General features: G+C 42.7%; 1 protein-coding gene across 1 annotated transcript; it reads right to left on the bottom strand.

Annotated features, from left to right (window-relative positions):
* Window positions 1-1,053: 1,053 nt before the first annotated feature.
* dhx58 (DEXH (Asp-Glu-X-His) box polypeptide 58) lies at window positions 1,054-13,469 on the bottom strand. Its single transcript, XM_035406807.1, has 12 exons — window positions 13,328-13,469; window positions 12,513-12,693; window positions 11,975-12,179; window positions 11,205-11,395; window positions 10,445-10,561; window positions 9,768-9,894; window positions 8,722-8,913; window positions 8,122-8,372; window positions 4,933-5,244; window positions 3,416-3,606; window positions 2,945-3,038; window positions 1,054-2,277 (listed from the first exon to the last, which is right to left on the bottom strand). The coding sequence occupies exons 2-12, from the start codon at window positions 12,687-12,689 to the stop codon at window positions 2,101-2,103; spliced, it is 2,034 nt and encodes a 677-aa protein (XP_035262698.1). The 5' UTR covers window positions 12,690-12,693; window positions 13,328-13,469; the 3' UTR covers window positions 1,054-2,100.
* Window positions 13,470-13,794: the final 325 nt, after the last annotated feature.

Raw genomic sequence — 13,794 nt, 5'->3', positions numbered from 1 at the left:
GGAATGCACAGATTATGGGTCAATATTCCACTGTTAAATACACAATACTCCCTTCTATCCTGTGTCAATGACATAGGGTGTACACACATGCTGCGTAGTACATGGTATGCACAGGCAACAGCTGTACCCCAAAATTACAGCAAATATCAGGGTTCCCACTCATTTTAGGAAATCTTTTTCCAGGTATTTTCAAGGACAATTTCCATGACTTACAGACATGAAACATGGACAATGGTAGCCCAAAGAGAAAAATACAGAAAAAATACACGATCTCAGCTCTAAATATACTGCTCAATAGCTTGACTTATAGTCTATCCTACAATTTTACAGGACCTCAAATATTTCCAGGACATTTTGTAAATTTTCTCATTTTCCAGGTGTTTTCCATGACTGGAATATTAGTCGATAAATTTCCAGGTTCTCAAGGTTTTCCAGGACGAGTGGGAACCCTGAAATATATTTCAGGGATTATGTGCTGTATTTTGCATGACGCCAGGCGCATGGCATGTTGCATGCCGTCGCACTGGTGAAATGATATTTTAGCCATACATTTTGTCGCGCATGAAGGCGAGGTAATTGACTGGCCGGAAGCCGAAGGGAGAGGGGAGTCGCTGCTGCGGGCGTGTCAGTCTGTATTGCATGGCGCAGTGCAATTTTGGGAGCTCACTGGAATTTTTGGGTCATTCCAGTCTGTCATTTGCGCCATTCGCCACCGGCCTGCCCAGACCACGTCTATGGCATATGGTGCAGGCCGTCGTCCGGTGGATTGGTCATTTTGGGGCTTTACCATGCAACTCCTACATGTTTCACAGTCTATTCAAAAGGCAATCAACGGTTGTTGTGGATCAAATGCTGTCCAATTTGACTTTAATATAAATTCCAGAAGTAGGAAAAATGAATTAATTGTTTTGTTTTGATAATTCTAATTCCGGTATTTATTTCTACTTTTAATTGTTCATGGCTGTTCTCAGACAGGAGTGTGGTCCTGCATTTCACTCTTTTTTTTACACCAGTCTGTAATGAGAAGAATGACAATAAACGCAAATAGAAAAATCATTTTAAATTAATTTTAATAGACAGTAGTTAAAATGACAGCAATAGTACTAGCACAAATTATGGATAGACTCCTTTTATAAACAGTTTGATGACTAATTCAATATTTTGCAACAATCTCTTTTTGCCATAATAAATCTAACATGTAATACACATATCCATCAACCTAAAACAAAAATGTAGAAAAATTAGCAATCGAGTGAAACTGGTAATAATCATTACCAATTCCTATATGTATTAGTAGATACCAACAAAAGTGAGCAGCCTCACGTATCTTACTGGAAGAAATTTTTTTATTAGCTTGAACGTGTATTGCCTTGTCCTTGACAGTTATAACGGAGGTAATGAAAAATAACTGCATAAATTGTTAATGTCTACAATATTTGCAGGACAAAACACTGTTGGTTCTAAAGAGCATACTGTGCATGAATGTTTAAACCAGCAACCAATTAGGAAGATCCCGGTAGGCATGCAGTATTGGATCAGTTGTGGTTTCGGTATGTTTTAAAAAGACTCTTATTTTGTCAATGTTGTCAGGTCAATAGGGAAGAGTAACCATTTTCAGCCAATCTTGATTTTCTCTAAGCAGTACGTCATATGTTGGCCAGTTACTAATCATATGTGAGGTGGAAATCAGGTTTTATCTCTTCTATGCCCATCTATATGCATGTTCTTTTTAGATTCTGTACGTAGCTATGTCATGTGGAGATATACTTGCTGTTTTGTTGCTTAGCAATGTCGATGAGTCCGTAATACAATTCAAACCTATGCTGATTTGGAAGCCGGACGGACCCATAATAAATGGTTTAGGCAATGTTCTAATTCAGGCAGAAGAAAATTTGAACAAATTTGAACAAATTTCTCTTATTTATGAGATTCCATTAAATTCAATTTTTAAAAAAAGTGCACCTCCCGCAAAAGAATGTCTTGTGAGAAACATGTGATTAGTGTATCATTATCCTCGTCTTCCATTGCAGTGGTAGACTACAGAAATTTGCAGCATGCCCAGCGCAATGTGCACAGCCCTTAAAAGGGAATGAAGATAGGTCATTTCGAGAAGACATTCTTCTCGCAGTACTCAGTGTAGCAGAAGTCTTCCACATGGAATTGCGCACCCTTCCACTTCTTGGCCGTCCTCCTGCCATTAGCCGTTTCCAGGACAAAGTTCCTGATGGCCACGTTTGGCAGAGTTACGCTCTTATACATCATCTCCATGCCCCACTCCTGTGTGTACAGGGACATGCCACAGTTTGTGGTCAAACACATTTCCAGGCACATGCCTCTGCTTACAATAGAGTTGAGAAGAACAGGCCAAGAACAGCAGGTTTGGAAGGATTGCAATAAAGATTAGCACGTTAGCTCAGCTTTTGCGACGCACTGCACATACAAACGCCGTATTGTCATTATGCAGAATACCTAATCACTGGCAAATGGTAGCGTAGCTCACATTCCGCAGTATTAACAGGACACAAGCGAACGAAGCGAACCGGAGATGAACAAGGTCATGCGGTCATTATTAATGACACACAAAAGCACAAAAAGCAAACGTGAGATACGGAAATTCGGGCAAACTGAGGCATGCAGAACAGCAGATCCCTGATGGCGAATCAGGCAAGACAAAGAAATGAGGTAGGAAGCAAGCATGACATTCTTTAAACATGTACTGCAGCTAAATGCATACTATGGTAGTATGCAGTATCCCAGAGGCCATCCCATCTGCAAACACCAAGCTCAACAGACCAACCACAGAAGGAAAGAACAAAACGATCTCATGTTCAAGATGAAACGCAAAGCAGCCGTATCCACGGGCCAGTGCAAGCAGAGATACCGTATTAGTGTGACGCAGAACAGTGCTGACAGCAGCTTCATGTTTTGTTACGAAAGAGCTCACCTGCCCACAGGCCGCACAGCTGATCTTCCGCCCGGGCTTCCAGTCCTCAAAAGTCTTATTCAGGACTATCTGTCCGCCCAAACGATAGCATTTCCTGAAAAGGCAGACCAAAAACAAGAAGCATTACCATCAGTTTAGCATTACCATAGTCAAACCAAGACCAAAGTCCATAAAATGAGAAGTAATGGAAAAGGGCAAGAACTTCAGCTACTTTTATTGTTATTATTCTCATGTATAAGCGCCTAATCTAAAATCTAAAATGAAAACTAGCATTAAACTAGTATGAGTTTAATGCTAGTTTTCATTTTAGATTTTTATTAGAGACCATACATATTGCATTTATTACTCAGAGTACTGTTTTTCAGACTCAGAGATCTTCTATCAGTTCTCAGGGTAAACTACGATGATGGCAAACGAGTTGAAAAGCAAATGAGGCGAGTCGTAGACGACACTTCAAGGCCGCGCGCTCACCTGACGTCGGGGTTGACGATGACGTAGTGCGCGCCTTCGATGAGCTGGATGTCGCTGCCAAGGGCGACGGCGGCGTCGCAGAGGCAGCAGCGGAGGCGGACGCTGGCGGCCTGGTTGAGGCTTTTCTTCTCCCCGGCTTTTTGTTCCGCCAGCCGCCGCATAATGGCCACTTCCTTCTGCAGCTCAAAAACCTGAGAGAGGCCCGGGGCAGAAATGTGTGGTGAGCTTTCTGGCGCAAAATGGCTGCCGTGCATCACCCAGGTGGGTGCTACACCTTGGTGGTGGGTGAGGTGAGTTCCCGTTCATCACTGTAAATCACTTTGAGCGTTCGGAAAGTTCGGAAAAGTGTTATATAAATGCAATGATTGATTGATTGATTGATTGATTGAATGAAAGGCGGAGACCCACAGGCTGGTATGCAGGTGTGCACGCTGCAGGTGATTAGGTGAAAAGAAAGCACAGAGATACAGACGAGCTAGGACACAGACAGAGACACGCACCCTGGAATACAGGTACAATGGACCGGTGAAATAAAGAAATGCTTTGTCACTGAACTACATGCGCTCTGGGTCAGAGACAAACTGAGAAACGAAGAGGGACACACCGGGCTTCAGACACACATTGTCACTGAACTACTAGTCTGGATGAACGCATGTACTTTCTGGGGCAAACGGGAGGAGCTTCCCTATTGGTTAATCAAACTGTCTGTCTCAGTGTGCCGATTCTCCCTCGCTCCCTCCCCAACACTTCCTCTGTTCCGTGTGTGCTGCAATCTAAGTCCAGACTGAAACACACCAGCGAAACGGTCAAAGCTATTGAGCTAACCCGAATTATCTGCTAAAAACAGAATTATAGACAAATTCAAAGAAAATTTTAATTCTGTTATATCACTTGTCAAATACATGGCGTGACTTCGTTGAAGGACCTTGTTTGGATTCGCTGTTATCGAAGAGAGATGTACTCGCTTGCTTGCTACAAGATTTGGCAAAAGTTTAATTGTTCAAGCTTCGCCTACGGTATGCAGTCTGCTGTCAAATAAATACCCAGAAAAATGGCCAGAAGGAGCAATGGTTTTGATTTTTTTCCCGTTACAATCAATACAATCATTTTCCCCAAATAGTGGCGAATTGATGCAAGTTTGCCTCCGGTAATGTTTTCCGGTGTACGTTTCAGACCACGCCTGGCCAAAACACTCTGATTGGTTGGGAAAATACAACTATCCCGGGAAGGTTGCCTCCTTTGTTTATGCCTGGAACGTCAAGGCATCGGCCAGGCTGTGTTGAATGAAGTGGAAAAAGAGACTGGCTCACGAGGCTACTGAACTACAGACCAACTGGGTCAGAGACTGGACCACAGATGCACAATGTCACTGAAATAGATGCACTGGGCCTTATACAGAGTCTCAAAGACAGTAAGGACACAAAAACTGAAACATTAAGGAGGGAAAGAATGTTAGACAGAGGGACACAAATCCGTGAGGACACTGGAGCGAATACAGGATGATCCATCCTGCTCACCTTAATGCGGAAGTCCCGGGGCCGAATGCTCTGCACTTCTGCAATGGCTTTCTTCGAGAGCTCCTCCAGGTACTCATTAGTGCGCTCTCTGGACACCTCCCGCCCCCCTGCTTGTGCCACCACTGAATACACACTGTCCTCCGCGCGGGCCCGCCCGCTGGCCTGCTGCATGGCGATCTCATTGGTCAGCAGCCCGTAGCGCACCACCAGATTGCACTCAGCGATGTCGAGACCCTCTTCAGCCACGCTGGTGGAGACCAGCAGGTTCAGGAGACCAGTGCGGAACTTATTGATGGTCTCCCTTTGTTCCCCCTACAGAAACAGTGGAGAAAGACGTTGTTTGACCTAAAACTCGCTCATTTTTTCCCCGTGACTTAGCTAGAATCCACAGGTCTGTGGAGGACCTCAGCATGCATGCGTGCCCACGTCACCTGGAACCATGATAAAGGCTTACTTGATCCTCTCTACAGAGACCTTGGGGTGCATCCCAATACTCAAAAAAAAAACACTACCACCTCGTCTCCCCCGTGTCCCGATCTTTGTGTCCTCCCTTCAGTATCCCAATATTGGAGGAGACGAGTGGTAGTGGAGGAAACGAGGTGCGGAGTGAAAATTCATGGGACACACCCTGGATCTGCATATGGAGGTACCTTCTTCCCAAACCCAAGCTGATCAAGTAGGAGTCCAAGTACCAGTTCCAACCACGTAAATCAGGAAAGGAGGAACACATTTATATTCAGGACAATAGAAGTTAGAACATATATCAATGATCAAACGCCTCTTCAATATATACCAATAAACAAAAGCCTCTTCAATATGAAATAACGAACAAATGCCTCTTCAGTTTACAAGGAAATTAAAATATTTCTCAGCAGTGTTTCCTCCATTTTCCTTTCTAATTTACTATTTATTTTCTTCCATTTTCAACAGAAAACGACAAAGGAAGGAAATGTGTAGATAGGAGGAGGGCTTAAACAAATACAATAAAAGAAATAAGCCCTACATGACTAGGCAATCATTTGGCAAAATGTATGGACTTGCAATGGATGGCCAAGCCTAGCAGAGGCGACCGAGCCAAGGCACGTTTTTTAAAAATAAAACTCCTAGAAGATACCCTTACTACTACTCCTCCATTGGTCTGAAAACCCAACTCAAATGAAAATCCTAAAAGTAGTCGGGTTTCTAGCTCAAATAGGCTGCTGAATAATGTAGGAAAAAATAGAAGGATCAGAGATGAAAATAGATATGCAGTTTCCTGCCTCTTTCAATCCCTATAGCACGGGTGTTGTCACAGCCTGACTGGACAAGAGAAGAATGCACCAACAGCTGCTTTCAATGACCAATTGAAAGTCACTCTCCAAGACAGCTGATCCACATAACCCTGCAATCAACTGAGTCAAAAGAATCTCAAACTGAGTGAATACAAAATGGAGAAGAAATATCGAACTTGAAAATAATTTATTTTAGACCTCTTAAGTGACATGAAAATGCCCTCAGATATTCCTCCAAACTGTTTAAAATGTAAAACAGAAATATGGACATTTATGTATCTTTACTGGCAATTGTGATGAACTGAGTATTTTTTGGTTTTCAATTCATTCTACCACAAAAACTAGATTGAACATGATCAAGTCCCATGTTTACATCCCCTTAATTCCATGCCAAACTTAACTTTTGATTCAAAGACATTAAAAAAATGAATCATCTTACTGTGAAATGAAATACCCGCAACATATAAGATACGGGTAAACCTAAGTGTTGAATTTCTACCGTTAATAAAACACTCGTTAGAAAACAATCACTGAAACTCAATATTTGAAGAGTTATGGTCACCGTTGTTAACATTTATCGAACAAACACCCATAGAAGTGACTCACGGACTAGTGGTTGACTGGCACAAGAAGACTTGGATGTGTGTGCATTTACAAGCCTGTACACCAGGGGTGTCTAAATCTTATACGAAAAGGGCCGGTGTGGGTGCTGGTTTTTGTTTTAGCCCAGCATGAAGACACCTGATTCTACTTATCAAGCCCTTGATTGAAGGCCATGATTAGTTAAATAGTTAAATCAGATGATGTAATGCTGGGCTAAAACAAAAACCTGCACCCACACCGGCTCTTTTTGGATAGGATTGGACACCCCTGCTGTACATCTTTTGGTGATGCTGGGTGGTGGACGCACACATGTACCAGGACTTCATTTTATGTACTTGCATATGGACATGGAAGTAGGCGAGTGTATGTGCATAGGCAGCTGTGTGTGTATGTGTGCTTGTTTGTGTGTGAGCGCGTGGGGGGTGTTGAGTTGTTCATGCACATGTGGATGGACTGTCCTTTTGCCCTAAATAACATATTGAGATTGTGCTTCATAGGATGGTGATTGTACCAAACAAAATATTAAGAATTATTGACAAAAAAGAAAAGTAGAACTAGGTGAAAGCAAAAAAAACAAGCACTGAAGGAAACTAACTGGCAAAAGCCAGAGTATTATTTTCAAGGTAAAAAAATAAATAAAAATACTATAAAATAACCATGCAAAGGCATATGTATGATGCACTGGCAATCTCCTGCTTTTGTCTAATTTGTGCACCTTTACCTGTATTTGTAATTCTAAAATGTGTTAGGGATGTTTCTGGGTGTGGCACTGCTTTGTGTGGGGATGGGTGGGTGTGGCTGCAGAGCTAGCTGGTGAAGAAGTCCAGATAAAGTGAAACAAAAGCTGACGGAGCTCATTCAAGTACTAGAGTTAACCTCGGAATTGTTTTTCCTCAGTGTCGTCAACTGAAGCTTGAAGCATAAGGGGATTAAAAGCGATGCGGAGTTGGCTAGTTTTCTGTTTGACCTGTAAGTAATGTTGCTGGCAGTGTGAAGCTGGGGAAAACGAGGACTTTGGTGAGGGTCTGAAATTTCCAAGTTTAAAGTTACAATGATAAAACCACTATTACGTTCAACATAATGGAATTAATTAAACTATAATTGAATCTGCCTTCTTACTGTCGCTCACGGTCGCTCATTTCACAGTATTACGTTACCTCTAGTTATCCAGCTAGGTGGGGTAACTTAATTGGTGTGATTGGGAGGGGCTGAAGACAGCGGTGGAGACTTCTTCGATTGCAAACACAGGCTGAGAAATCCTGCATAGTATGCCTTTAAGTGAGAGAGCAGAGCAGGGGAGGTCGTGCTTGGGTACCTGGCTCATGTGGTTGGCAAGGTTGCCGGCCCCAGTCAGTATGGCGGCTCTGATGCCAGCGGCCTGCATCTCAGGACTGGAGGTGACCCACTCCAGGAGACACTGGGTGCTCTTGCGCGTTTTGGAGAATAGGATGCCTCGGGCTGTCGTGTCTCCCTTAAACTGCTCCAGCAAGATATCCTGCAGTTTGCCAAGCTTGGGGTTCTCATAGTCAGGCATCTGTCCCAGTGCCTCCAGCTGGAATCTATGCTCTGCAGAAACAAAATGGCCATGGAAGACAGGTGATGGACAGCATATCAAAAAATATTCAAAATAATAATCAGGGTAAATAACTATGATGCCAGCCATAAAAATAATAATACTGACAATCCTCTTGGCACAATCCACCAACATATACAACATATATCATATCATCTAGGACCATGGTTATTGTCTCCTTTGTTTATAAATGAAATTATTCAATAAAAAATCATCGAATCAACCAAGCAGTGTAACATCAATGGTTGACACTGTGCAAAGTGCCTTTTCAGGACAAGACTACCATTCCTACACAGAATATGCCTGGATTTGGAAAGTAGGAACAGAAGCGCGCCTCCTTACCCCGGAAGAGGCTGAAAAGGTACTCATCGGTACCATCCAGTCCAATCCGGCTTGCCTGCTTACTGCTGTAGAACTCATCCAGCACCTTGAAAGCATCCTCCATGCGGACCGTGTCATTTATCAGCAGTGCGTCATTATACTGACGCAGATGCAATGCACACTGGGCCAGCATCCTGTTCTTCTCCACTCTCCCTAGTGAAATGCACACCCCATCCCCACATTACCAATGCATCATCGCTGTGACATCACAGCATCCATCATATCTCTTCACTTGCACAAGCACGACATCACATAGTCATGACATCACACAACCACTGAGGCACGGTCAGTGTCTTACAGTGGATAAGGAACTGGGCTTGTAACCAAAAGGTCACAGGTTCGATTCCTGGGTAGGACACTGTCGTTGTGCCCTTGAGTAAGGTACTAAACCTGCATTGCTTCAGTATATATCCAGCTCTATAAATGTATACAATGTAAATGCTATGTAAAAGTTGTGTAAGTCGCTCTGGATAAGAGCGTCTGCTAAATGCCTGTAATGTAATGTAATGTAAGACCATTGTAAGTATTGTAGGGAGAGCTGGTATTCAATGCACTATTTTCTAAATCATCACCACACACACTGTAACTCTCCTGTTCCAGAGTAAAGTCCTGCTTACAACCGGAACAATAATTGCAAAAATAAAATGTTTGAATGTACTTCAGTTGAAATGAAGAGATCCACACCAATAACTGTAATATCAACCACAAATGATAGCAGAGGCTATCGCTGGAATAACTTTTAGAATTGTTCAGACAAGGTTCCAATGATAAATATTGCTAAACTATTGTTAAGGTGTAAACAAATTAGCACATAGACAATATAAACTTGTAAAAAACCTTGACCTTGTCTCCTGACATGGGGTTGCTCTCGCAATGGGGAATTCCCTGAAAATAAGCAATACTTGGCAGTACCAGGAGTATATCCTCTTCATTCATTTTCTCCATTCTGTGTGACACACTACTTCCTTCTCCCCAAAAAAGAGACACCTTTGAGTGCCGTCCCCCACCTTTTTTATGCAGCAGAACCACTTCCTCCTCGTACTCCTGGCTACCGAAGCTCCTGCTAACATCCTCTGTCCCCATGAAGTCATGAATGAGACCCATCATGTCCTTCAGGTAGTCCCCAAAGGGGTCCTGGGTCACAGGGGTAGGATTGTGTTTAAGAATATGAACAGAATTAAAAATCTGTTAGAGGTATTGCATATTATTAAAAAAAAAAAAAGAAAACCTGAAACCTGACCTGATTATTACCGCTTCCAGACAGGACAATTAGCTGTATAATTTAGAGAATACTCACCTGACCTAAAAACTTATAACTGAAGGAAAATGAGTGGCGAAACAGCCTCAACAAGGACATTTTAAAAACATGTCAAGTAAATAGACTCCAAGCCCATTTACTTGACATGTTCTAAGGCTTTCCAGCACACCATTTAAAATCTCATATGGCACAGACCGTAGTTCCTCTTCTTACAATTTGTCAGTGGTCTTTCAGGGTTAAGTACAGAAATGTTCAAACATGTATAGTTTTAGATATACCTAAGTGTGTGCATGCACGTGTGTGTATGATGAAGCTGCAAAAAGTGATTTCAAAAAATTTATAACGCCTGCTCAAGATGCAGAGAAAGGTTTCTTCATCACTTATCACATTGTTCATCGCTTCCATGAGAGGGCGTTAGTGTCTGACCAGAAATCTCTTCTCCACAATGTCGTACTGCTTCCTGGGTTTTGGGACTTTCTTCTCCAGCTCTCTGGCATTCTCCTTTGAGGACATGATGGCCGTGGCATCCAGGTTGGCACAGATCTGCCAAACAAACAGCGCTGAGCATCCACAGCGATAACCCTGGCGTTGGCTATAAAGATGGCGCGTTCATAGGAGCCCATTCCCACTGTTGACTCCTGGTAGTCTGCATGCAAACCATCGCAAGCTGCCGGTGCTTTGGGCTGACCCTCCGACGGTGCATCGGTGAATTATGATGGACCGCATGATTTCATGTGCCGTCACAATGGCTTTCATAGACTGAACTGTACTAAGACTCTGTACAACTGGATATGGCTGTCAATGCTGTGATATACTGCCACCGGTGGGATACATGACAGTTTAGGACTTTCACTTAATGGCAGCTGAGACAGAATGCTCCAGTGTGTTAGCAGACCTGGGGAAGAGATCTCACCGCAGACAGGGCACAAGATCTCACCCCAGACAGGGCACATCACAAATGCCTTTACTAGCACAACATTTAATCAAGTACTCCATTAGCCTTTAATCGTGGTCAATATCGGGGGAAGTCACTTGCAATACAAACCATGAATACGCATGGAAAGTGTACTATTTAGGTGAATAGATTAGGTGAAGGTATTCCAAAAGGCTATTCCATTCAGGGATCAGGCAGTACATCAGAAAGATTAGAACAGCATTTTAAAAACCTTTAAATGCTTGGCCTCACCTGGAACACGTGACTAATGGCCTTTTCGAGAGTCCGTGCGCCTCCTGTCCCAAGAGAGGCAGTGAGGCCTAGCACTTGAGGCAGCCCTGCTTTTCCCTCCAGCTTGTGCTCCACATAGCGCTCCATGATTTTATTGTAGACACTTTCCTTGTGGGTGTGGTGACACTCATCAATGATTAGCAAAGTGAAGTCTAATATAAGAATGGGAAAAACACATAAAAGTTTGAGGCATTATATGCACAGAACATTTTGACAGGGCAAAAACATGAATATGTAATACCATTTTTTGTTACACAAAAGCATCAAAAATATAGCAATGGTTAGGCCATAGATTCCCATACATTCAATTAAAAAAACATTTCCTTAAACAATTACAGAGAATTCAAACCAAACAAAGCCTATAGCTAAGAAGCTATAAGCTTATTTAACTAAACTATTTGCATTGCTAAAATATGAAATGTGAGGAGGGAACATATAGTACATATCTAAAAAATTCTAATTGAGAGCATGACACCGTTTAGGGTAGAAATAAAGGAAACTGAAATTGAAGCTCACACAATGTGTTCTGCATATTTACACACCATACCACTCACATAAATAGCAAGCTGAACATTAACAAACAATGGAAGAGTCCAAAGAGCGAATACTGTTCATCACCCTTGTTCAGTAAGGGTCTTACGAATCCCAGCCAGGATCAGCGGTTTTGAACAGAAGACCTGATGCCCTGCCGGGCCATAGCAACGACGCAGCTTTATCAGGCAGCATCGTACCTGTGAGCTCCACGTGCTTCTCCTCCTCGGTGCTCCTCAGGGCGTTCTCAAGGATTTGGGCAGTGCAGACGATCACGTCACTGTCACGCACCACGGGAGCAAAAAAGTCCTTCTGGGCGGAGTCACCACTGATGCTCTGCACGTTGTAAGTCTTCCCCAGGAAGGGATGGAACTCTTTGGAGTAGTGCTGGTCCACCAGGTGGACCTAGGCAACATGAGATGTAAAACCAGTCCATCAAAACCATCAAAGGAAGAATAATCTGATTTGAGATGAAGTAAGGATTGCTCCCTAAAAGAGAACGTGCTGCATTTGTAAGGGTAGGCCGTAATTATGGCTAAATGGAACCGATGTCCCAGAGGAGGCTGTAACAATTTTTTATCAATTCTGACACAAATCTGACAATTGACAGTAACAACGAGGATGTTAGCAAAATAAACAACAATCATACAACTATGAGACGTCCACAACTATTATTAAAATCAACTATTTAAAATGGTAAATGGTTAAACTGTGCATGACTTATAGACTGTTCTTTACCTTGTTAACCAGGACAGCCACCTTGGCCCGGGGTTTGGTCTCCAGGTGTCTCTTGGCAACATAGACTGCGGCGCGGGTCTTCCCTCCTCCCGTTGGGAGCCAGATAATGATGTTCTTACCCTCCAGAGCTGGCTGTACCACCTCCTTCTGGTAGTCTCGCAGCTGAATCTCTTCCATCTCGCTGTGGTAAACACAAACGACATCTCTGCCATTTCACTGTGGTCACTGAGGCAACTGCATCTTGCCACACAATCACGAGCGGTAAAGCAGGCAATACGCATAATGTACATCAAAGAATTTGCTCTGATTATCTTTTTTTTTTTTTTTCCTGAAGCTTTAAAGGCTCCAGAAAACATCGAGTTAAATTACTTGGACTCCCAAAATACATGTGGATACACGGTAATCGACAACAAGAAACACCTACTCCGCAGAAACCGTGTCTTAGGCGTAGTTTGTTTATAAGGTGAGATCACCATTAATCTTACCTGAAGCACTATCAGACCATTAATAATTCTGAAGCCACCATGAAGTACTGTGAATCTGTCACAATAGCATAAATAGCAATACAGATATAGACTCTAGAGGACAACTGACTCTATAAGAACTAGTTAGTTGACAGAAACACATTAAAAAAAAAAAAAAAAACATGAACACCGGCTGTACATGAAAAGTATGACATTTCAACATAACAAATTTAAGGTAATTTCCCAATAATAAAACTCCTAGCTTGCCACGGCAGAACATGTCACTTTCTTAAAGATTATTGGATCTATAAAAAAATTAATGCATACAGCAGCATCTTGAGACAAACTTACCGGCTTTGCACTGAAGTTCTGCTGAACACTCAAAAGAAAACGCAGTAATGACTGCTCCGGTCCTCTGACGTTTGGAAAGCAAACGCCTCTCATTGCTTTTTCAAGCATACCAGCTGGCTGAACAGAAACGAAACTGAAAGAGCAGTAATAACAGTGAAGGGCTCCACAAGGGGTATACTGAACAACAACCCTCCAAATTGACAGATCAGGAAAACTTGTCGAAGCTTCTTTCACAGTATAATGAAAGCTAATAAAATGTCAGTCAGCAGAGTATTTATGTCTAGGGTACCTGAAAAACAGGCACTCGTTTCACAGAAAAATACTCCATACAGCAGGCAATCTACCCCTCGTGGTCAATGCTGAATTCAACACGGGTACAAGTAATTGTCTGCTGAGGTTAACCCCCTTGAGGGGAACTCCTCTCTGTAAATGCAGCACCAGACATCAGGAAATGGAAACCTAAAGAC

The sequence above is a fragment of the Anguilla anguilla genome, chromosome 2 (assembly GCF_013347855.1).
Source record: "Anguilla anguilla isolate fAngAng1 chromosome 2, fAngAng1.pri, whole genome shotgun sequence".
NCBI classification, from domain to species: domain Eukaryota; kingdom Metazoa; phylum Chordata; class Actinopteri; order Anguilliformes; family Anguillidae; genus Anguilla; species Anguilla anguilla.
The sequence above is the reverse complement of the archived record's forward strand: the minus strand, read 5'-3'. Positions and strand labels throughout refer to the sequence as shown.